This window comes from Balaenoptera ricei, chromosome 7 (genome assembly GCF_028023285.1).
Source record: "Balaenoptera ricei isolate mBalRic1 chromosome 7, mBalRic1.hap2, whole genome shotgun sequence".
Taxonomy (NCBI): Eukaryota; Metazoa; Chordata; class Mammalia; order Artiodactyla; family Balaenopteridae; genus Balaenoptera; species Balaenoptera ricei.
In genome coordinates, this window is record NC_082645.1 from 77,495,240 (window position 1) to 77,518,960 (window position 23,721).

At 35.6% G+C, this 23,721-nt stretch overlaps 1 protein-coding gene and 1 long non-coding RNA gene across 8 annotated transcripts in view; one reads left to right on the plus strand and one right to left on the minus strand.

The window, feature by feature from the left end:
- NAB1 (NGFI-A binding protein 1) overlaps positions 1-23,721 on the plus strand; it is a 46,676-nt gene that overhangs the window by 4,259 nt on the left and 18,696 nt on the right. For both annotated transcript variants that reach the window (XM_059928377.1, XM_059928376.1), the window contains exons 2-4: positions 5,816-6,653; positions 20,332-20,465; positions 22,867-22,918. In XM_059928377.1, coding sequence (XP_059784360.1) covers positions 5,835-6,653; positions 20,332-20,465; positions 22,867-22,918 — 1,005 coding nt within the window. In that variant the 5' untranslated portion in view covers positions 5,816-5,834. The remainder of the gene's footprint in view (positions 1-5,815; positions 6,654-20,331; positions 20,466-22,866; positions 22,919-23,721) is intronic.
- The window catches only part of LOC132369101 (uncharacterized), a 275,268-nt gene continuing 251,685 nt past the window's right edge, over positions 139-23,721 (minus strand). For all 6 annotated transcript variants that reach the window (XR_009504254.1, XR_009504255.1, XR_009504253.1 and 3 more), the window contains 2 exons: positions 1,708-1,813; positions 139-344 (listed from right to left, as the gene is read on the minus strand). This is a non-coding gene — a long non-coding RNA (uncharacterized LOC132369101). The remainder of the gene's footprint in view (positions 345-1,707; positions 1,814-23,721) is intronic.

The following is a 23,721-nucleotide window of genomic DNA, read 5'->3' on the forward strand; positions in this document are numbered from 1 at the left end:
TTCTCCCCACTCCTGGCAGAGTCTCTCTTCTTTGGAATGGCATGGATTTCGTAAAAGTGTGTGTATACATATATATTTCCTGTATCACGAAGAGGAGGATTCAAGTGTAGTGTTCATGCATCCATTTGAGTCTAATGATCATGTATAGGATTGAGGTTTATTAGGGGATAACATTTTAATTCGTCGAAACCAAGAGGAAAGAGACCTGGGATCTCTCATGCCTGAAATTGACTTAAAAGGCTGCTGTTGGGGCTGGGCTAACATGATGTCTGTTGTCGCCACAACCATGTGTGTTCCTGTAAATGGAGAGCATCCGGCCATCTTATGGGAATCCACCACACAGGCTATAAAAAAGGGGAAGTATCGAGGATGAGAGAATGAAAAAGATTGTAGGTAAAGTAGCAGGATGTGCTTTTGTTAGATTGGACCCTAATTTACACAGAGGTTATTCCTTTTGGAATATAAAAGGAGGTTGCTGATCAGATTCTGACTCAAACATTGGGTTTCATTCAACAGAAGCCTTTATAGAGATATTGTTCTACCTTGAACGCTTTGCTGGGAGTAGAGGGGGATAAAAGATGAATGAGACCTAGACCCTACCATCAAGGAGCTTGTAGTCTAAGGTAACCTGTTCTACAGGACCATGTAAGTCTGCTTCTCTGTTCCATGGCTCCTTATGTATTGAAGATAACATTTGGCATAGCATTTATCAGAGTGGTTAAGTGTGTGCTTACTCGTCTGTATCCTGATTCTTAACAGTTTCTCTGTGAAGAGCCATTTGAGGAAAGTCCAGTGTTTGGCACGAGCATAGGGGCAGGTTAAGGACCACAGAGGAGGCTGGACAGGTCTGGGATGCCTATATGAGTAGTTTGGATTTTTTCCTCCATGAAGTGGGGAGATTTGCATAGGTGAGTAAAGAGCCACACCTGTACTTTAGGAAGATAAAGTTGGCATTGCAGTATGGGATGTATTGAAGGTGAGGTAGCTGTTTTCAAAGTTGGGGCAAGAAGCAAGGGGAAAATTAGAATTAGGTGCTTTTGAGGCAGAGAAAGAAAAAGGGTGGTGATGTGGCCTAAGGACATGTAGATTGGAGGAAGGAAGAGGAAAACAAAAACATGAACGGATAAAGAAGATATGGTATATACATGCAATGGAATATTACTCAGCCATAAAAAAGAATGAAATTCTGCTATTTGCAACAACATGGATGGAATTGGAGGATATTTTGCTAAGTGAAATAAGTCAGAGAAAAATACTGTATAATATCACTTATATGTGGAATCTAAAAAATAAAACTAGTGAATATGACAAAAAAGAAACAGACTCACAGATATAAAACAAACAAGTGATTACCAGTGGGGAGGGGGAAGGGGATTAAGAGGTACAAACTACTATGTATAAAATAAATAAGCTACAAGGATATATTGTACAGCACAGGAAATATAGCCAATATTTTATAACTATAAATGGAATATGACCTTTAAAAATTGTGAATCATTATGTTGTACACCTGAAACTTATATAATATTGTACATCAACTATACCTCAATAAAAATTAGGAAAAAAAAAAAGGAATCTCTACTTTTATTAATCCAGGAAACTGGAAGAGTAGTGGTGCAACTAAAAGAAATGAGCGTTGGGAAGAGTAGATTTGGGAATCTGGAAGAAGGGAGGAAAATGAGATAACATACTTGCTTTGGGACTTACCAAATTTGAGATGTTTGACAATCTCCACATGGTAGTTGAAATGCTGAATTATCAGAAAAACAGTTTGGGTTCTCAAACTCTTCAGGTATGAAGATCACTTTTTAAACTAAAAAAAAAAAGCAAGTACTCATTAATTCTGTTTAGTGTTTGTTGATATAATGGCAACAACTGTGAATTCAGTTACACTTTTAAATGAGTTTGTATTAAATCACAAAGTATTTATTTACTTTTATTTGCAAAGTAGATGTATATGTGTGAGCCAGTGCTTGGTGTATGTTTGGATTTGAGAACACTTTGCAGGAACTCCACAAACCACTGGTCCAAGCTACAGATAGCAGTTTGGAGGTCAGTCTGCTATAGGTGATATTGAAGCCTGGGAGTGGACGAGATCATCATGGGAGAATATGGAAAGACAGTAGAAATGGGGTCTAATATAAAACTTTGGAGAATTCCTGCACTTAGAATTAGAGTAAGGGAAGGCAACATAATATAGCAAAAAGTCAGGTGAAGAGCGTTTCAAGGAGTGATGTCAAGCTGCAGAGAGGTTAAAGAGAAAAGCTGGTGATCACTCAGGAGTTACTCTGAGAGTTTTGATCGAGGAGTCAGGACAGAAGGCAGGCTGAAGCTTCTTGGAACAGATTGGGACAGGTTTGAAGGAATGGTTCTTCTTTTCCCTTGTGACCATTAAAGACTCTGCCTTACTCTAAATCCCCACGTCCCAGCTTGGAGAAAGTCAGAGAAGTTTTGTTTCCCATATTCATATTAAGTGCTGTGTTGTGGTTCGAGGACAAAGCTGGAGTTGACCAGTCAAGTTTTCTGAGCCAAACCAGCTCCTTATTTCACTTAGCATAGTTTAAATCTGGCAGATGACTGACCCTACCCCATAAGGAGCCAAAGTGAGTTTGTTTTTAAAAGGTTCAGGAACAAATCATTACCATTTAAAATAGATCATTGAATAACAAACAACAACAAATGGCCTTAAATGAGTCCATTGTTTAATTCCTCTTCCTCTGGAACTGACCAGGCTGAGGAACATTTAAGCTGGTGCAAGTGGAGGTTTGCTGTATATAGGCCCTTGGTTTAGCTTTTGAATGCAGTTAAAAAATGGGTAACTGGTTTCTCTTAATTGTGGGATTTATAAAAAGGTCACACTCAGCATGGTTGTTCCAGCATCTCTTGAACAGGCCAGGTAACTGGAGTTTGCAGCTGAGTAGATTTACTCTACTCGCAGCTTCCTATATTATATAGCGTTGTGTTAGTATCCTTTTATGTTTACTTCAGATTGGAGAGATGCAGTTTTCTTTTGATTTATTTGACTTGCATGTCGAAGCACGAATAGATACAGAGTTTGTAAAAACAGAAAATCTCATAAAAATTTTCTTTTAAATCACATCAAGTTAATGTATGAAGTGGTGGTTGTTTAAATTATCCCAACAGGCTTTGTAGGAAACTGAAACATTCTCTTAAAGCAAAAAGCTTAGGGAGAAAACTCCTTTCCCAGCAGTAAGTGTGGGCCTTTAGAAAGCCTCCTGGGAGTCTAAATAGTTCACTTATTTATCTTTCATCTGGTGTCTTGACTTTGGAAATGTACACTGGGTCCTATCAGTCCTTATGGGGATATTATAATCATAACTACTTTCTTACCGGAACATAAGGGCTTTCTCTTAGGAACTAGGGGGTTTCCTTTCTTTCTGGGTAAAGATGAGAAAGGATAAAAGTTGAAAATTAATATTTTCTAAAATCATTGCCTTATCTCAGAAGAATAAAACCTAAGTTTGGGTTTTTAGTTCTCCTTAAGTTTCTCTTTTACATTTGTCCATCATATATTCTTTGTTCTCTTATTGCTCATAAAAAGATTCAAGAACTCTGTTCTAGATTTTCTCATGTAATTTTTACTTTATTCCATAATTTGGGGGAGTATATATGGTGAGATCATGGATGACACCATAAATCTTGCAAGGTTACAGCCCTCTTATAAAAATGATTTTGTGGGTGTATGTGCATACATATATATTTATATGTGTGTATAGATATTTTTTTGTGTGTATACTCTTGAGTTGAAAGCCTGTGGAGCTATTGCATTAGGTGTATGAAGGGAAAGTAGGTTTCCTTTCCTCTACCTCAGACACTTTCTAGAAACCCTTCCATTTGGTATGACTTTAACTTGTGTCTGTAACTCCCAAGAGCTTGTTTTTGTGGGTTAGTGTCCAGCTGGATGATAGATTCTCTCCCAAAAAGTCTCCCCTGGAGTGGGAGGACAAAGTAGATCCTCCTGTGGGTGATTCAGAAGATGCAGGAATGTTTTTTCCAGAGAACTGAGGTGGCATGAACATGACAGTGGTCTCAAAACCTGTAGGAGTTCGTGGTGCCCAGAGAGTGTACTAAATAGGGATCTTCTAGTGTAGTTTGCCAAATTTGCCAAATCATGAGAGTCTCCTGAGATGCAACCCAAGGACCTAGGAAATTATATTTTTTCAGAAGCACCCCACATGATTTCCTGGCTGTCAGCAGACGTTTAGTGGGCTCAGATTCAATCTTTTTTTATGTATCTTGGGAAGTCATCAGGTCACCTGGCAATGCCCTTATAAAATAAAGAACCATAAAATTTGAGGAGGTCAGTAATTGATTAGAGCAGATTGTGGATGACACAGAGGTTCCAGGAGATGGGGGCTTCCCAGGAGTCAGTCCTTAGGGTGGTAGGGAAATGCATTCTCCTTGGATGGGATGACTGAAACTGGAATTTTGGGTAGAATTCTGGTTGATGGCATAAAGCAGAAGTCCCAAATTTGGTGATCTGGCCTTCAGGGGGTGTTCCTGATATTCCTCTGCTTGTCTTATCTCCCAGTTAACAATTGCTCCTTACTTTCCGAGTTGAGAGTGGAGCTTTCACTTTCCTTTGGTGTATGTATTCTTTTGGCCTACTATAATTTTTGCCCTTAGAGGGCTATAGGGTCCTTTTAATCCTAAGGGTCCATTGATTACAAGTTTGTTTCTCTTAAATGGAAGTACTTGGCCAACTCCTCTTTGTCGGTGGAAGGTCTCCAGGCAACTGTGAATAACTTTTAAAGGCTGCTAAGAGGTCAAGAAGTGCTTTGCTGGGTCTTGTTCTGTCTCTTTAAAGGCAGACTTCTCTGCCTTGCTTGAGCTCTAAAAGTATTAGTTCCTTGTCTCTGTCTTAGGCTCTCTGCTGCTTCTTTGGAGGGATCTCCCACCCTCCTTGGCTTCATCCTCTGTCTCTAACCCTGAGACACACTTAGGCTCCAGTCTGTTATTTTGCACACAGGACAGTTCTACTTAAGCATTCTACCTTGTGCCATGTTCAAGTGCCATGTGTTTGAAAGGGAATTCCATCATCCCTAATTTTCTGTATCCCCAATGCCTGTTGCAGTTCTAGACATTTCCTCTCCTTTCATCACTTATACCTAAGTGATCACCAAGTCTTGTCTGAATTTTTCCTGCCTCTTTTTTTCTCAGTTCCTAAATATACCACCTTCTATCTTATCAACTGCAGTTCATACTGAATTCTCTCATCCTCTGCCTGCCAGACTAATCTTGCTACTTTTTTTTTTATAAAATGGGAATTAACTATACCTATCTCACAGGGCTGTTGTGAGGATTAGACATAAAGTGTTTGTCATACAGTGTGACACAAAATGAGTATTCAGCGCATGGTAGCATAGTATACTTCTTACCCCCTTCTGAATTTGATTATCCTTCACTTTGCCTCTGTGTCCACACCATGGAAGCAGCAAAGTGAATAGTCAAAAATATGGGATATAGAGCCCTGTGAGCCTTGGTTTGAGTCCCTAGACTTCTGCTTAGCTAGTTGTGAGATCTCAGGCAAATTACTTATCTTCTTTGAGCCTTTATATATTTTTCTTTAAAATGGAAACTATTACTGAATATTGACCATTAAGGTTGATAGGAGAGTAAAATAAGATAACTTATGCATAGAGAGAATGCTTCCTTAACAGTCAGTTGCTATGCAAATAAAATGCTCCTTGGTTTTTATTCTTCCCATACTGAACTCTTAAATCCTATAGTGTCTAACAAATAGGCTTAAGAAGTTTGGAGCAAGTGTGATGAGTATTTCCTCTTCTTTTTGCAGGTTAAGCCCATCCACAGTAATGGCCGCGGCCCTACCCAGGACCCTGGGGGAGTTGCAGCTGTACAGAATATTACAAAAAGCCAATCTGCTTTCTTATTTTGATGCCTTTATCCAACAAGGTGGTGATGATGTCCAGCAACTCTGTGAAGCTGGAGAAGAGGAATTCTTGGAAATCATGGCACTCGTGGGCATGGCTAGCAAGCCCCTTCATGTTAGGAGGCTACAGAAGGCTTTGAGAGACTGGGTTACAAACCCTGGCCTTTTCAATCAGCCGCTGACGTCCCTGCCTGTCAGTAGCATACCCATCTATAAATTACCAGAGGGATCACCAACCTGGCTGGGAATATCCTGCAGCAGTTATGAAAGGAACAGCAGTGCCCGGGAACCTCATTTAAAAATCCCCAAGTGTGCTGCCACCACCTGTGTGCAGAGCTTGGGACAGGGGAAATCAGACGTGGTGGGGAGCTTAGCGCTGCAGAGTATCGGTGAGTCCCGACTCTGGCAAGGCCACCATGCCACCGAGAGTGAGCACAGCCTCTCCCCAGCTGACCTTGGCTCTCCAGCTTCCCCAAAAGAAAGTAGCGAGGTGCTGGATGCTGCTGCCGCGCTCTCTGTAGCCGAGTGTGTGGAACGAATGGCCCCCACGCTGCCGAAAAGTGACTTGAACGAAGTGAAAGAGCTGCTAAAAACCAACAAGAAGTTGGCCAAAATGATTGGTCACATCTTTGAGATGAGTGATGATGATCCACACAAAGAGGAGGAAATTCGAAAATATAGTGCAATATATGGCAGATTTGACTCCAAGAGAAAGGATGGGAAACATCTCACGCTTCATGAGGTAAAGAGCCCACATTGTTCTTTGTGCATATGTGGTGTGTCGTGTCTCTTAGAGATTAATTTGGTAATAGTTTGCAGCTAAGGAGATACATTACCTGAAAGCAGTATTAAAGACATTTAGGTTTAGCAAAATGTAACTCTTTAGTGAAAATAGACCATATTTATTGTGTGTGTTAGGGTATTTTTGTGTTGAATTCAAACATGTTGAGCTTTGGAACTACAGTGTAGGGTGACTTTTAGAAAAATATCAGAATTTAAGCAGTGAAAGCATAGTCTTTGCATGTACAAGGCAGTTTGTCTTTTAATTAAGAAAGAAAATGAGATTTTAAGTAGAACAAAAATCATTTTTGTAGACTTTTTTTAGAAAAAACAAATTGTAAACAATAACCACAACTTAAAGTGATTTTCAGCTAGCATAGAAAACAAAATTATTTTAGATGAATGTTAGAAGAATTATTATAGCTTTGAATATTGTTTTGGTTTGACATTTGGCATTAAAAATTCTCATTTTATTTTTGTAGCACTCTATCCAGAAATACTTTGCTTAAGCAGAAGAATGCATATACGTATGTCTTTCTCATTTACTCCCTTTTTCTTGTCTATCTGGCCAACACATCATATTTAAGACTCAAGCATCTTTAAGACCTTAAGACTCAAGCATAAGCTTAAGTCTTTTTTGATATGTTTTCCCCCAAGTGACCTTTCCTTTCCATTTTTATCCCTGTATAATATACACTTCTGTCACAGTAACTTCAACATTTTATTGTACTTACATATATACTGGTCTATCCCTCACAGTATACTTTGGGATTCTTCAAGGCAGAGATAATGTCTCATTCATTTTTATATCCTCAGAATCTAATGTACCCAATAAATGCTTGCAAAATAAATGCATTTCAAAAGTTAAAAAACGATTGCATAGCTAAAATTTATAGCCATTTATCCGTTTGAAGAAAGAGAAACTCTCCTTGAAAAAAATGTTCAGTTGAATGCAGTATTTCACGTTAGAAACATTAGATCTTTCCCCCCCAGACTTATACATTAACACAAAAAATATTATATATTTATTGAAAAAGTATTCAATCATTACAAAAGGATGTGAAGTAATTGAATCTGTAAACAGATTCTTTTCTTTACATATACAAATGTGGGATCATATTTTGTACACTCTTCCTCCAAATTCTTTTTTTTAAACTTAACAATATGCTCAAAGTACAGTATACTATTAGATATATTTTTTAAGTGATTACATATAGAGCTACCTTATTCATTTATGGGTTATATTATATTTCACAATATGAATGTGCTGTTATTTACCTTAGCCATTCACTTTTTGATGTCACTTAAGTTGTTTCCATTTTTTAAATTTTATATATGGTAGGACGTGAACATTACACATATATATCTTTACAGACTTGTGCATGTTTTCCTATAGAATAGAGTCCCAACATGTAAAATTATGGGATCAAAGAATAAGTAGATTTAATATTTTAGTAGATACTGCTAAATTGCCTTCTAAAAAAGCTGCAGCAATTTACATTTTCACTATCGTTGTATGCAAGTGTCCATCTTTCCACTCTCTTGCATTTATCATTTTTAATCTTTGTCAGTCTAAGAGATGAAAAAATTATCATTGCTCAAATTAACTTTCCTTAGTGAGGATGAGTATCTTTTCTTATGTTTAACAGACATCCAATTTTATATTCATATCCTTTGTTTTAATGTTAGAGTTGTTTGGTTGTTTTGTCTAACCTTTAAAATATTGGTAAGAACTTTTTATATTTTAAGGATATTAACCTTTTGTCTTATGTTGTAAACATTTTACCAGATTATCATTTGTCCTTTGACCTTTCAGACTGGTTGCCATGTGGAAGTTTAATTTTATATAGTAATATTCATTGATCTTGTCCTGTGTGATTTCATTTGTCTAATTCTCTATTCCTTCACCAGTATAGAGTTACTTTAATTACTGTAGCTAAATAATGTATTTTAATATATGGACAGGCAAGTGCCCTTTCTATAGTACTGTTCTGCAGCTTCTGTTTTTTTAGGTAATCTTACACATTTCTCCTTCCAAATGAAATTTTTAATGCATTTGTCAAATTTCCCCAAAATTTCTGTTGGTGTTTTGATTAGAAATGCCTTAAAGGTATAGATTAATTTGGAAAAAAATGATATATTTACAGTAATGAAAACTCCCGTACAGTAATATAGTATATGTGTTTACTTAGATCTTTTATATTCCTCAGTAATTTCTTAGTTCTTTATTCATAGGTTTTGCACATTTCTTGTTAGGTCAAATACTGTGTATTATATATGTATGTTAAATGTCTGTATCATAAACATATATTTATTTTGCTTATATATACAAGTATATAAGATATAAAGGTGTATAATCATAAATGAAATTTTTTCCTGCTTTTTAAAATTACTATCACTGGCCGATTTTTGTATATTAATCTTGTCTTCAGCAATTTCACCATCTGATATTTTAAAATGAATTATTTTAGATATGAATGGATACTGGTGCTTAATATCAGAGAAGTGGTTAGCAAAATTAGTCACAGGGAATTCTGTGATTTGATCTATTTTGGGCATGTCCTTTTGTAATTGTTATATATTGTTGCCATACAATAATGGACTCACAAGAACTTGTGAGTAGATCTAGAAAATACAGGTAGCATTATAATTTGGATACACTTTGACACTTTCATTACCTATGAACCAATAGAGAAATCTACTATAAGGTCGTCAGTAATAGGAAACAAAGGGCAAAACATGTTGGCAGTTTTAGGTTCATGCTATAATCCAGTTTTCATATAATTTTTAAAACAGAGCAGATGAAACACAGTCAAGGGCCTGTCTTTTTATTAAAGCAAAAGTATGTTAAAGAGATGACTTTAATAAAGCCTATCAACCTCACTTAAAAAATCCTAACCTACTTTAAAAAAATCCAAAATGAACTATTTCACACTTCGCTTTTGCTAAAGGGCTCTTTGCTTCTTTGGATAAATAGGCACAGGTGGTATTTAAGTAATGAGACCATTGTGGGTTTCCCAAAATAAGGGAACAGTCAAAATGAATGCCAGCGGCTGAGATGTGGGGTTGGGGGTTTTGGAAAGTGTGGCTTGTGAAGCTTAACTTAGACCGCTTATTATTTGTAACTCAAGTATGTGAGTCTGGTCTAATAATATAGTTTAGGATAGAAGTTTATGAATCAGGACACTTTCTTCAAACTAGTAACCATTCAAGAGTTTGGTGGAAATCACAAAATCCCGAGGGAATTAAAAGAAAGAAGGTACTGTCAAGTGTACCTTTTAGGTACATTTATGATAACTTCACATTTTTTCATTTGACTATCTACAATGAGAGAAAGATTTTTGAGTTTTTCTAAATTCCTAAGATTAAAGAATGTTACTAATTTGTCCTCAATTGCTAAATAAGGAAATGTGTGACTTACTCTTAATTCACTTTTGGTAGTATTTCTGAGATTTTTCTTCATATAAACACTGAACACTCTCTTTCAAGACATATAAGTAGGTCACGAGCAGATGAAAATCAGGAAGTTACCTATACCTGAAAAAATTTTTTCAACTCACAAGCATATAAAATTCTTATTCTCATATGCATTTTTATACTTGTTTCCAAGTATACATTGTAAATATATTGTATAATTCTTTACATTTTACAGTAAAGAATTGTAGAATGAATCATTGTTATACACACTGTTTTTAAGCTAGAGAATCAGTGATGGTCTTAGGACATGGCTAGGTATGGCCTGGTCATAGTAGTCAGACCATGAAGATGGTGTGAGAGGCTGAGGCCTAGAACCACACTAGTTATTGGTGTGGGACAGGTGCTAAGGGACAAACCCAGAAGCAGTACTAGAAGGAAGTCCAGGCAGGCAGAGTTCCATCTGTCCAAAGGTGTGTTGGCAGAGTATATGGTAAACTAGGTAAGCAGTATGCATCAAATCTTAAAGCAATGAATGGATAAAGAGAGAGAAACTGAAAGTTGAGAATAGCAAGGCCGTGGAGAATGTAGGGGCTTGTAATATTCAGAAATAAAAGCACATAGACCAGTCGGCATTATATCAATAGAATATTTGTCAGCAGATAGCAACTTCCAGCCGAAGAGCTCTGGAACTCAAAGATAGGAAGGGGAAGAAGAGGAGAACGTGGAGTTAGTGGGTCAGTTGTAGACCTAGTGGAAATGCTACAGGAACTGGAGTGCTAAGCGGGTTACTAACATAAGGACCTAGGCCCATAGAATACATGGTGATGCCAAGTTTAGGTCAGTTACCACTGTAGTGTTGAGAAGGCAAGGCTGAGTGTTTCAGAGAAGCCCAACAGTCTTAGTTCTGAGAGAGGGGGAATGCCAAATCCGGGAACCTCTTAGACCTGAACCTATTACTAGTGAGTTATGATGCTGAATTCCGAACTCTCAGCTTGAGTGTATCAATTTCAACATCTAATACTTGAAAAGAAATGTTGGACATTTCCTTTTGATCATTTAAAAAAGTGGATTATAGGACTATTAGGGTAGTCTTTCTTCTTGAGTCACTTTTGATAAGTCATATTTTTCTGAGAATTTGTCCATTTCATCTAAGTTTTCAAACATATTGGCATAAAGTCGTTTATTGTTTTTAAGACCTAATATTGTTTGTACATTTGTCTCTTTTTCCCTGATCAGTCTTGCCAGAGGTTTGTCAACTATATTAATCTTTTCAGGGATCTGCAAACTAGAGCCTGTGAGCAAAATCTAGCCCACTTCCTGATCTTGCACATAAACTTTTATTGGAATACAGCCATGCCTATTTGTTTATGTATTATCTGTGGCTACTTTTGAGCTACGATGTAGCATTGGGTAGTTGTAACACAGACTGGCCTATAAAGCCTAAAATATTTACTATCTGACCTTTTACAGAAAAGCTTTCCAGCTTCTTTTTGAGGAAGCACTTTTGGCTTAATTGATATTTTTAGTTGTGCTGTGTTTGTGTTTACGTCTACTTTGTTACAGTTTATTTTATTGTTCTAACTTATATTTCGTCCTGAGTTCATTAATGTTCAGCTGTTCGTCTTTTCTCATGTAAGGAGTGAAGGCCATAAATTCTCACTATGTATTGAATTAGCATTATTCCCAAAGTTTTGATATGTGGTTATTTTATTATTATTATTATTATTTTTTTTTTTTTTTAATTATCAAGATAGTGTTTTTTTTTTTTTTATTAGAAGTACAAATATGCTTCTTTATTTTTTTTTTTTATAACTACCCTAACCCTAACGCGTACCCTAACCCTAACCCCTACCCTAACCCTAACACGTACCCTAATCCTAACCCGTACCCTAAACCGAGCCCTAACCCTAACACTAACCCTAACCCTAACCCTAACCCATACCATATGCCGTACCCGAACACCTCCCCGAACCCGTACCCTAAGCCGTACCCTAAGTCTAACCCTAAGCCTAACCCTAACCCTAGGCTACCCTTGACTGCTTCTGCCTCCAAAAGATTTCCTAAGCACTAGTGTTTTAAGGAACAGCTTAAAAAGAGAATCCTAATGTGATTTCTTTATAATGGGTGTGTTCCTTATCTTATCCTAGTGTCTAAACTCTTCTCCATGGCTCGACCCCCAAATAATATTCCTTTACGTGCTAAGGGGTATCTAGAGAGTGGGATAGGTTTAATAACTACCCTAAGCCTAACGCGTACCCTAACCCTAACCCCTACCCTAACCCTAACACGTACCCTAATCCTAACCCGTACCCTAAACCGAGCCCTAACTCTAACACTAACCCTAACCCTAACCCTAACCCATACCCTACGCCGGACCCGAACCCCTCCCCGAACCCGTACCCTAAGCCGTACCCTAACCCTAACCCTAAGCCTAACCCTAACCCTAGGCTACCCTTGACTGCTTCTGCCTCCAATAGATTTCCTAAGCACTAGTGTTTTTTTTTTTTTTTTTTTCACACACACACACACTGTATTTTATTTTTACAAGAGATAAATCGACTGACACCAAGCATTGTACATGGATGACCACAACAAAAGCAACAATGATTGCAATTACCAAACATGAAACACACTCATACTATGTCATAGTATTGACATTCAGTCCAGTAATCCTCCACTGTAACAGCTCCTTTACTTTGCAGTGAAAATTGATTTGTATATTCTTTGCCTCTGAGTCCTTGTGGAATTTTTTTTTTTTTTTTAAATTCAGACAGAAAGTCACAAAAATTATACTCATCCTCATCAGTTCACTCAGTCCCATGTAATTAATTTTTTTTTTTCATCTTGATCTTTTGTTAGCACTTTTATGAGTTCATCAGTTTTTCATTAGAGTTCTGAAAATGCTTATTCATTCAGTTCAGCAGTACAGTCCGTTACCAGAAACCTGTACTTGTCAGAGTCTTTTCCATGTATTTCTTGAAGATGAAACCCTTTTATAGGAACATATTTGCAAAATCATCAGAGTACACCCAGAACTGTCTGTAAATGACAAAAGACTTAAAAATGACCACGGTTAAAGATTTGATGACAGTTCATAATAATGCAGTTGACAAGAAAATTAGTTATTTCTGAGATATACATTTTAAAGTAATAAATAGGATTATTACTTATAACATTATACCAGAACATATAAGATTTTTAGAAATTTCATGTAATGTCTGAAACATTTATATTAACATATTTCCATACATATTTCCATACAAGTACAAATATAAGATTTTTAGAAATTTCATGTAATGTCTGAAACATTTATATTAACATATTTCCATACATATTTCCATACAAATACAAATATGATTTTTAGAAATTTCATGTAATGTCTGAAACATTTATATTAACATATTTCCATACATATTTCCATACAAATACAAATATAAGATTTTTAGAAATTTCATGTAATGTCTGAAACATTTATATTAACATGTTTCCATACAAATAACCCAATGAAAGTTTAGTATTAGTTGTTTTGTTTGTTTTTTTATACTGCAGGTTCTCATTAGGCATCAGTTTTATACACATCAGTGTATACATGTCAATCCCAATCGCCCAATTCAGCACACCACCATCCCCACCCCACCGCAGTTTTCCCCCCTTGGTGTCCATATGTCCATTCTCTACATCTGTGTCTCAACTTCTGCCCTGCAAACTGGCTCATCTGTACCATTTTTCTAGGTTCCGCATACATGCATTAATATACGATATTTGTTTTTCTCTTTCTGACTTACTTCACACTGTATGACAGTCTCTAGATCCATCCACGTCTCAACAAATGACTCAATTTCGTTCCTTTTTATGGCTGAGTAATATTCCATTGTATATATGTACCACATCTTCTTTATCCATTTGTCTGTTGATGGGCATTTAGGTTGCTTCCATGACCTGGCTATTGTAAATAGTGCTGCAATGAACATTCGGGTGCATGTGTCTTTTTGAATTACGGTTTTCTCTGGGTATATGCCCAGTAGTGGGATTGCTGGGTCATATGGTAATTCTATTTTTAGTTTTTTAAGGAACCTCCATATTGTTCTCCATAGTGGCTGTTATTTTATTATTTTTTAATTCTGATTATTTCTCTTTTTATTTATGATTTCTTTTCTGATCCATGAGTTAAGAAGTTTTTTTCATTTCCTAATGTGAGGGGGTTTTTCCTTTATTCTTTTTCCCAGTGATTTCTAACTGAATTACACTGTGGTCAGAGAACATGGTTTGTATGATGCCAGCCCTTTAAAATTTGTTGAGATATGAGTTATGGCCCAGTATGTGGTCAGTGTTTTTAATGTGCTTCTGCAGTTGTTGGTAGAGTGTTCTGTATATGTCTGTTTTAACAAGCTTATTAACTCTGTTTTTCAAACCTTCGATAGACTTTTTTTTTTTTTTTTTTTTGTCTGCTTGCTCTATCAGTAGCTAAGAGTTGTGTGTTAAAATCACCTACTCTGATTGTGGAGTTGTCTATTTCTCTATGTATTATGCAGCAACCTTATTAATCTTTAATAATGCATTTTGTTTTAAAAAACTTTTGTTTGATATTAATATAAATACATATGCTTTCTTCTTGTTAGTAATTTCTTGTTACTTCTTTTTTCCATCGTTTTACTTTTAGTCTTTCTGAATCCATGTTTTAGATACATCTCTTGTAAATACCAATAATTGGATTTTAAAAAAATTCTCTCTTACATTCCTTGTCTTTTAACTGCAACATTTGGTCCATTTACATTTATTATAATGACTGATGTTTTGAATTTATTTCCTTTATTTTATTTTGTATTTCTTCCCTTCCTCCTCTTTATATCTCGTATTTACCATCTGGAATTAGTGTCCTTTAGCCTGACGTGCATTATGTAGAATTTTCTTAATGAAGGCCTACTGATAGCAAACTCTGTCCTTCACCCCATTGGAAAATATCTTTATTTTGCCCTCATTCTTTTTTTTTTTTTTTTTTAGAATTTAAGGTAAGTTTTTTTTTAAATTATTAGCACCTTTAATTAATTATTTATTTATTATTATTATTTTTTTTGGCTGTATTGGGTCTTCGTTTCTGTGCAAGGGCTTCCTCCAGTTGCGGCAAGCGGGGGCCACTCTTCATCGCGGTGCGCGGGCCTCTCACTATCGCGGCCTCTCTTCTTGCGGAGCACAGGCTCCAGACGCGCAGGCTCAGTAGTTGTGGCTCACGGGCCCAGTTGCTCCGCAGCATGTGGGATCTTCCCAGACCAGGGCTCGAACCCGTGTCCCCTGCATTAACAGGCAGACTCTCAACCACTGTGCCACCAGGGAAGCCCTGCCCTCATTCTTAATTGCTACTTATTCTGGGTATCAAATTCTATATTATCAGTTATTTTCTGTTAGTAATTGAAGATATCATTTCCTTGGCCTTCAGCTTTCATTGTTGTGTTTAGAAGCCAGTGGTTATCTGACTGTTGTCTGCTTTTGAAATCTTCTGTTTTACCGTGCCCCAATTTCTTCTCTCCTTCTGACTTCTCAATTTTTCTTAGTCATTTTTACTATATTACTCTTTAGTCATATTTTCAACTCCTTTTATTTCTTTAAGTGAAGTCTTTGAGGGTCTGTTTCTGCTGTTTGTTGTTTCTGCTGGTTTTTACTTTTGGTTCCTTGTTTCTTTGGATGTTTTATGATTTCTGTCTATGAACTCATATTTCTTGGAACTGTGGAAATTTTTTTTTTTTTTAAATATATATGCTAGGTATTATTTTTTTAAATTTTATTTATTTATGGCTGTGTTGGGTCTTCGTTTCTGTGCGAGGGCTTTCTCTAGTTGCGGCAAGTGGGGGCCACTCTTCATCGTGGTGCGCGGGCCTCTCACTATCGCGGCCTCTCTTGTTGCGGAGCACAGGCTCCAGAGGCGCAGACTCAGTAATTATGGCTCACGGGCCCAGTTATTCCACGGCATGTGGGATCTTCCCAGACCAGGGTTCGAACCCGTGTCCCCTGCATTGGCAGGCAGATTCTCAACCACTGCGCCACCAGGGAAGCCCCTGTGGAAATGTTTTGAGGCCTAGGAAGAAAATGGATTCTCCTAGAGGCTTTTGCTTCTACCAGGCACCTGTACTCTGCACATAACAACTCTGGGACCCTATGAAAATTAATTCTCAGGCTGTTTAATGTGAATTAGGGCTGAATATCCATTTGAAGAGCTGATTTGGGGTTATGAAATCTCAGGAGAGTATCTTCTGTTCTCTCCCATTTAGTAACAAGGTTAAAGACAGGTAATTCTCCTTGCATTCTTCTGTGGGGTATGGGTATATTTCTAATTCTGTCTTGCATCAGGCTGTAGTACTTTTGTATTTTTCGTAGACTCCTCAGCCTCACCTTTGATGGATACTCGGCTTTTCCTGTTATTCTCTTCCCACACTCACCAGCCCAAAGAGGGTGTAAAGATTGAAGTTCATCTGGTTTAGCAACTGTCCTCAACTTACTCCTTTGAGATACTGTCTTCATTCATTTTGGCCTGAATCGTTCTTACTGTCTTGCTGGCTTATTGATGCATTTAAGATATTTTTTCCTTCTATTTTAGCCAACATTTTTCCTGTGAGAAATGTGAGAGGGGCCGGTCACGGTACCTAGCCCTCCCTGTGCTAGAAATGAAAGTCTTGATTGCCTTTAGAGCCTCCCTATCACACAGCATTCATGTAGTATTTTTATGCTAACACTTACTTGAAACTTAATGGAAAGTCACAATCATTTGATTGTTAAAGATTATAACTACCAGTAGAGAAAGTTTTAAAATCTAGTTAAAAATAATAGAACGCTAACTTTAAGAAATATTTTACATGAAGATATGAATGGAATTTTGGTATTTTTAGCCATGAAAGGAGGAAGTGGAGGAAGTAAGTAAACCAATGAGGGAGAATATCTTATTTTATACTTTTAACAAAATTAGAAACTTAGAACTTTTAAAAAGCTAGCTTGGTGCTGCAGTGAATGACTACTGGTTTTGGAGTATTTGTATCATTTTTCTATTTAAAATATATCATAATAGTTATTGATTTAATTATTAGCAACTGGGAGCATGAAATCGAGAAGATACAGAAAATACATTTTTGAGGGGAAAGCTTGATGAATCAGCTTCATGTTACAACTTGGGGTGAGCTATAGTTATTTCTCCAGCCTCAGTTTTTCTACCAGAAGGCTCTCTGAGGTCCTGGAGAGTTCAGTATAGTTTTTCGGTCTGTTGGAGCCTGAATTCAATAACAAAGATTGTGTTATGTTATTTTTTCTTGGTTTCTGGTAGGATGATGGAAGGAATATTAGAATATTGTTTTATTTTCTGCGGTTGTGAATGAGCTGGTACCTCTGAATGTTGTCAATTAAAATATCTTACTGACAATCAGAATTTCTCCATACTAATTTAGATTTATGAGTACAAAAAAGAAACAGCTACATAAAAAAGCAACTTGAGCAGGATCTTTCAAGGTCATTGTAGCTACTGCTAAGCTGAAATTGAAGTTAATTTATTTAGGAAATTATTCTTTGAAGTATATTTTACTTTTAACTCCTGTAACACTGTGCCTGTCAAAAGCACTTAGGGAAGAAATTGATCTACTGAGGATTGTTTAGGAGGAGGGGAGAAAGCTGAAAATAAATTCCTCCTATTATGTTTTTATATTCAGTTATGGGTTTAAAATAAGAAGCCTGGGCTTATTGTAACCTTGTTGCCAGTAGCCACGTTACAAGCATATTGGTGGTATTGCAGGTTTGGTTCCAAACCACCACAATAAAGTGAGACACACAAATTTTTTTTGGTTTCCCAGTGCATATAAAACTTACATTTACACTATACTGTAGTGTATTGTGTGCAGCAGCATTAAAAAAATGTACATACCTTACTTAAAAAATACTTTATTGCTAAAAAATGCTAACCATCATCAGATAACACAGGGTCGCCACAGACCTTCAATTTGTAAAAAATTAGTATCTGCAAAGTGCAATAAAGCGAAGCACAATAAAATGAGGTATGCCTGTATTTGAGAATAAGCCAGTGTAACCTACAGTTGGAAATCTGGGGAGGAGGATGTTAGATACCTATATCATACCATATACTGTATACCATAACACATTCTAGATGGAGTAAATATGTGGAAAAAATAAAACCATTAGACTAAATTATAGGAGAACATTTATATGTATTAGGGTGAGAAGGGAGCTTCTGTGCATAGCACTCAAGACAAAACTATAGGGCTTATGACAAACTATGAAAAAATAAAAAAACAAAACCACTACATATAATGAAGAGTTAATGCTCTTAATACATAACGAATTCCTCAAGTCCCTAAGAAACAAAATAGTGCAATAGAAGAAACAGGCAGCTACCATGAGCAAGCAGATTTTAAAATAAGTCAAAAACATAAAAATTTCAGTGTTATAGCCAAAGAAATACAAATTATAACCAAACATCACTGAAAATACATCAGATTGGTAAAGCTTTTAGATAACAGCCAGTGTTGGTCAAGATTCTGGGAAATGAACTCTTCATATAATTGTTGGTAGCATTAAGATTTGAAACAATTTTTTTGGAGAGTAATTTGATGAAATATGTAAATCTCTTAAAATTTAGTATATTCTGTGACCAAGAAGTCTCTTTGTACTAATTTATTCCAAGTAAATAACTGAATATGTGTGTAAAGATGCACATTTAAGAATGCTCTTTGCAGCTTTCTTTGTAGTACATGAAAAATGAGGGTAATGTCCAGAGTGAGGTTGATTTAAATAATGTATTGCTATTTTCTACAATGTAATATTATATGTCTAGGTAGTAAAAATTACATTGTAAAGGATATTTAAATTTATCAGTCAATCAGTGTTTATTAAGCTTACTAACCATGCCAGATACTGATGTAAACAAGCTAAGTCTCTGCCTTAATATATGAAAAAGTAAAAAATGCAGCATACATAAGTGAAGGAAAAGAAGTTACACATCTACATTCACACGTATATATGTACACAGAGAAATATTGGAATAATATGCATTAAAATATTAATAGTCATTCTGGATGGAAGGACTGCATGTTGCATTCATTTTCTTTTGTTTCTCTGTATTTTCAAAAATTTTAAATAAGAAAAACTGTGAATAAAGTGGGATACCTGGGTAGGGAGAAAGGAAAACGAGAACTAACACTAACAACAACTTTGTGCCAGCTGTCTTCTCACTTACTTCTTGTTACAGTCCTTGGAGGTAGTGATATTATCCCATTTTGCCTCTGAGAAAATTGAGGCTCTGAGAAGTTTTTACATGTCCAAAATCACACAGCTGGTAAGTGATGGAGCAAGACTCATCCTAGGTCTCTCTGCCATCAAATCCCATCAGTTTGCCGTCAATCATGCCTGGAATGAGTATGTTTCTTGCTTTTTAAAAAAGTCTGATATACCTCTTGGCAGTTCCTTACATCTATTTAAGTTGACAAAATTATGTGAAAAACATTTTGTAGTCTACTAAGCAAATTATAGATTTTCAGTTTAGAATAACCTTTGATATTTTAAATTTTAGTACAGGTGTTTGGTCAACTAGCAACTCTATATTGGCAATATTTAACACTTAGATGAAAGAGTAGAATTAGATGAATCTTAAAGAGTAGAATTAGATGAATCTTAGAGATTTAGTGACTCCAAGACCTTGATTTTCCATTATAACCCTCATTTGTGATAATGCTATCTCTTACTAAGTGATTTTATAAATACTTAACTAAAATCGTTTTTTATTTCTTCCTAAGAATTTTCATGTCAGTTCACATTAAAAAAAAAATCTGTCAGACCATGTATACTCACTTGTAGTTAAGGAAATATTATCAGCATATCATATAATCATATCCCTTGGTTTCTCATAAGCAAAATAAGGTGCAGAACATTTTTAAACTTTTTATTTTGCTTATTTTCTATAAACTCTCCTACTTAAACAAAAATAAATAAAGCATATAAATAAATAAAACCAAGATGACTATTTTGATTAGTTCGAGTTCTGAGAGATGTAGATAACTTGATTTTCTTCTGAAATTAGGCAGTAGGACTAATTAGGAGTAAAGGCTATCCTGATTTTCATAAATTATGATTTCATTATATAATGATGTGACTTCTTATATTCTTAAGTGAAACATTTTCTGTATTGATGAAATAAAAATGTTTATAATTTTTAAAACTTTATTTTGAACATGCAGCTCACTGTTAATGAAGCGGCTGCTCAGCTTTGTGTGAAGGATAACGCTCTACTGACAAGAAGAGATGAACTTTTTGCCCTGGCTAGGCAGATTTCTCGAGAAGTCACCTATAAATATACTTACAGAACCACCAAGTAAGTGTTTAACTAATTGGCAGTATTTTTGCATTGTTTGTTAGAAGTAGAGCTTGAAACACCATCCATTGATAGAATATAAGCATATCTGAAAAAGTTGAAGTGTGATTATAGTTCTATAAGATTAAACAGTGAAGTGACTTTTCAAAACATTATTGCTGAAGTGGTTTTCATTGATTTGTTTAATCCTCTTTTATTGTCTTTTGAAAGATAGTTCCCTAGGACTATAGCATTGGTTTGGTGTGGTTCTCGACATTCTTCTCTCACATAGATGCTTTCTTTGGTTTTGAGTGTGATGATGGGATTTAGTCATCATTTATAGACCTATTTGTATACCCTACCAACTACATGAACTTGTTGAACTCTCTGCGGAAGCAACGTGTTTCCTTTTGCAAGGTGTCTTCGATCTAATGAGATTAGCTGAATAGATAAAAAGACTCCATTGCCCAGTATTTAAAGGAAAATTGGAAAATACTAGGTTACTAGCAAGGGCAATATGGAACATGTGTTTGAAATAAAAAACCCCATGTTGAAAAGCAGTGGTGATTTTAAAATTTAATGTAAACATACCTTATTATTCTTCATCTTATCCTCACTTGAAGCCTAAGCATTGTCTATAGATAGCAGACCATTTTGATTTTGTTCACTTGTTCCACATGGACCTGATTTCCAGTGCACCATCGGTTGTGCTTGCCACTGCTTCTCTGAGGAGATGCATTAGTATGACTGAGTGTGTGTTAAAAAAAAACACATCCTGAGCACCCTTTCCAGCTCTAATAAATCACATTTTTTGGGGGATGGAGCCTAAGAGTCCAAACTTTCACAAGCATCTCCTATGATTCTTGTGTATATTCAAGTTTGAAAACCACTGATACAGGTACTTGCTGTCATCACCATTATTTTCCCCAACTCATAGCAGCTTTGTTGTCTGTCCTATCTCAAGAGCCCATATACTTACAAACTGGGAACAAGTAAAATTACGCAAAATAAATGAACAGGATAAGAATATACAGCAGTATTATAGGATTATTTACAAGATTTTTTTTGAGTTGAGTGATCAAGAGCTGATTTTTGTGACTTTGTTTTCTTCACTGTATTATACAATATTTTCTTTCTGACTGCTTTACTTAAATAATTTTCTTTAATCAAAGTAGTACGTGTACATGATTTATGAAGTCAGATAGTACACAAGGCTTATCACGAAACTCAGCAGTTCCCTTGCTCCATCCCCCTTCTTTCTGAATACTACGACCCAGAGGCAACTGCTTTCAACAACTTTTAGTTATTTTTTGTAGTATTTATTTACATTTATGTATTTTTAAAGTTAAATCATTTTAAAATACATAAGACTTTTACATTATTTATAAGCCAAAACTATGTATAAAGCTAATGCAAAAGAGTTGCACTCTCATTTCTGTCTCTTTTTACTCTGTTCCTCTTCTCATTGTAGGTAGTTTGTATTAATTTCTTTTTCATCCTTCTAGTGTTTGTTTATGCACATGTAAATAAATATAAATAAGTTTTCTCACTTATACCTTTTTTTGAAAAAACAGTAAGTAGCATGTGTCTACATTATTCTGTATTTTGCTTTTAGTTTAACATGTCTTGGAGATCTTGCTACATTAGTACATATACATCTTCCTCATTATTTTATACAGCTGCATGATACTGCCTTGTGTGGATATACCATGATTCATTTAACTAGTCCCCTGTTGATGGATACTTGAGTTGTTTCTAGTCTTTTGCCATTATAAGTAATACCACAGTAAATAACATCATACATATCATATTTTGTTGATTCTGAGGTGTATTTTTCCACATTTTAACATCTTTCAAGTTGAGGTATAACTTAAAATTTATGACTTGCCATCGTTTAATTGGCAGTTATATTTCATGTATATGTAGGTGCTTCTGTGGGAGAGATTCCCAGCAGAGGGATTCCCTAGGTCAAGGGAAAATGCATTTATAGTTCTGATAGACAAAATGCATTTTAATCTCATGTAGCCTTAAGCATTCATCTTAAATGGCCATTTTTTTTCATTTTATCCTAAATTATACTGATCCATGAAGGGTGTCATGGAATACAGTCCTCCTTGATTTTTTTTCCTTTTTCATTATGTGGTACTCATTAATACTTATTGAGTATTTTCTGTGTGAGGCATTCTTAGGTAGTGTGCAATAATTTTAAAATGTGTAATATAAATGTGTCTGCCTATTTCCCCAGTGTTAATTTAGAAATGATAAAAAGTCTCTTTTTCACTATTTTAATGTTCATTATGAAGTCTTATTTCTGGTGGCAGGGCTCCAGGGTTATATGTTTTGGTGGAAGCTTATAGATTGAGGTGCCTTTAGAAAAATTTGTTACCTTCTCAAGTTTTTCTCTCTCCCCCATTCCCCTCAGATCAAAATGTGGAGAAAGAGATGAATTATCCCCGAAGAGAATTAAAGTGGAGGTATGATTATGTATTATATTTTCTTATGCTAATAATGTTTGCTTACTAGTTCAAACTGAAAAAAAAGAATGGTCCCATCAACTAGTGAGAAAATGTGAATTGTAGAATCTTAAAAATTATATAGAATTTGGTTGCTTTGAAGTATCTATAGTAATTTGAACTAAGATACTCAGAAAGTTCTTAGAAAGAAACAACAGTGATGAGCTTGATGTCCAGTCAGTTTATCAAAGGTTGATTTGTAAATAGTTGTTTCTTACAGATTTAAAACTCTTTACTGGTTAAACTATTCCTTTTATAATTTTATTTACATCATTAGTCATCGTATCAAATAGACTGAGAGGAGCTAAGGTTTAATTTCTTTATATTAAATATCTGAGAGAAGTGACAATTTAGTAGCTGCAAGTTATGGGGACTTTACTGTAATTAAAAGCCTCTTTTAGGGGATCATGGTTGAGGCAGTCCTTCTGATTTTAGACCTGCAAGTCGTAAGGTGAGTTGAGCAAGAAAAATGTGTTTTTCTTAGGGCTCTCAGAACTGGTTTCAGAATGACTGCTCCTTAATTTGGATTGAATACTTTTTTAAAGGCCAGTCTTGCAGCAGAGCAGAAATTTGAAGTCAGGAAACTCCTTCCTTCTTTTCTTGGGCGGGGGATGGAGGTCAGTACTCTTAGCCATTCATCATTTAATTTCAAGTTAAAGAAAACAAGCTATGTTTAACTACCCTAAATTTCCATGATCAAATTATTCTTACTAGTAATTTGTTAGTAGCATCTGTTTGTATGTAATAATCTTTCATTTATACCA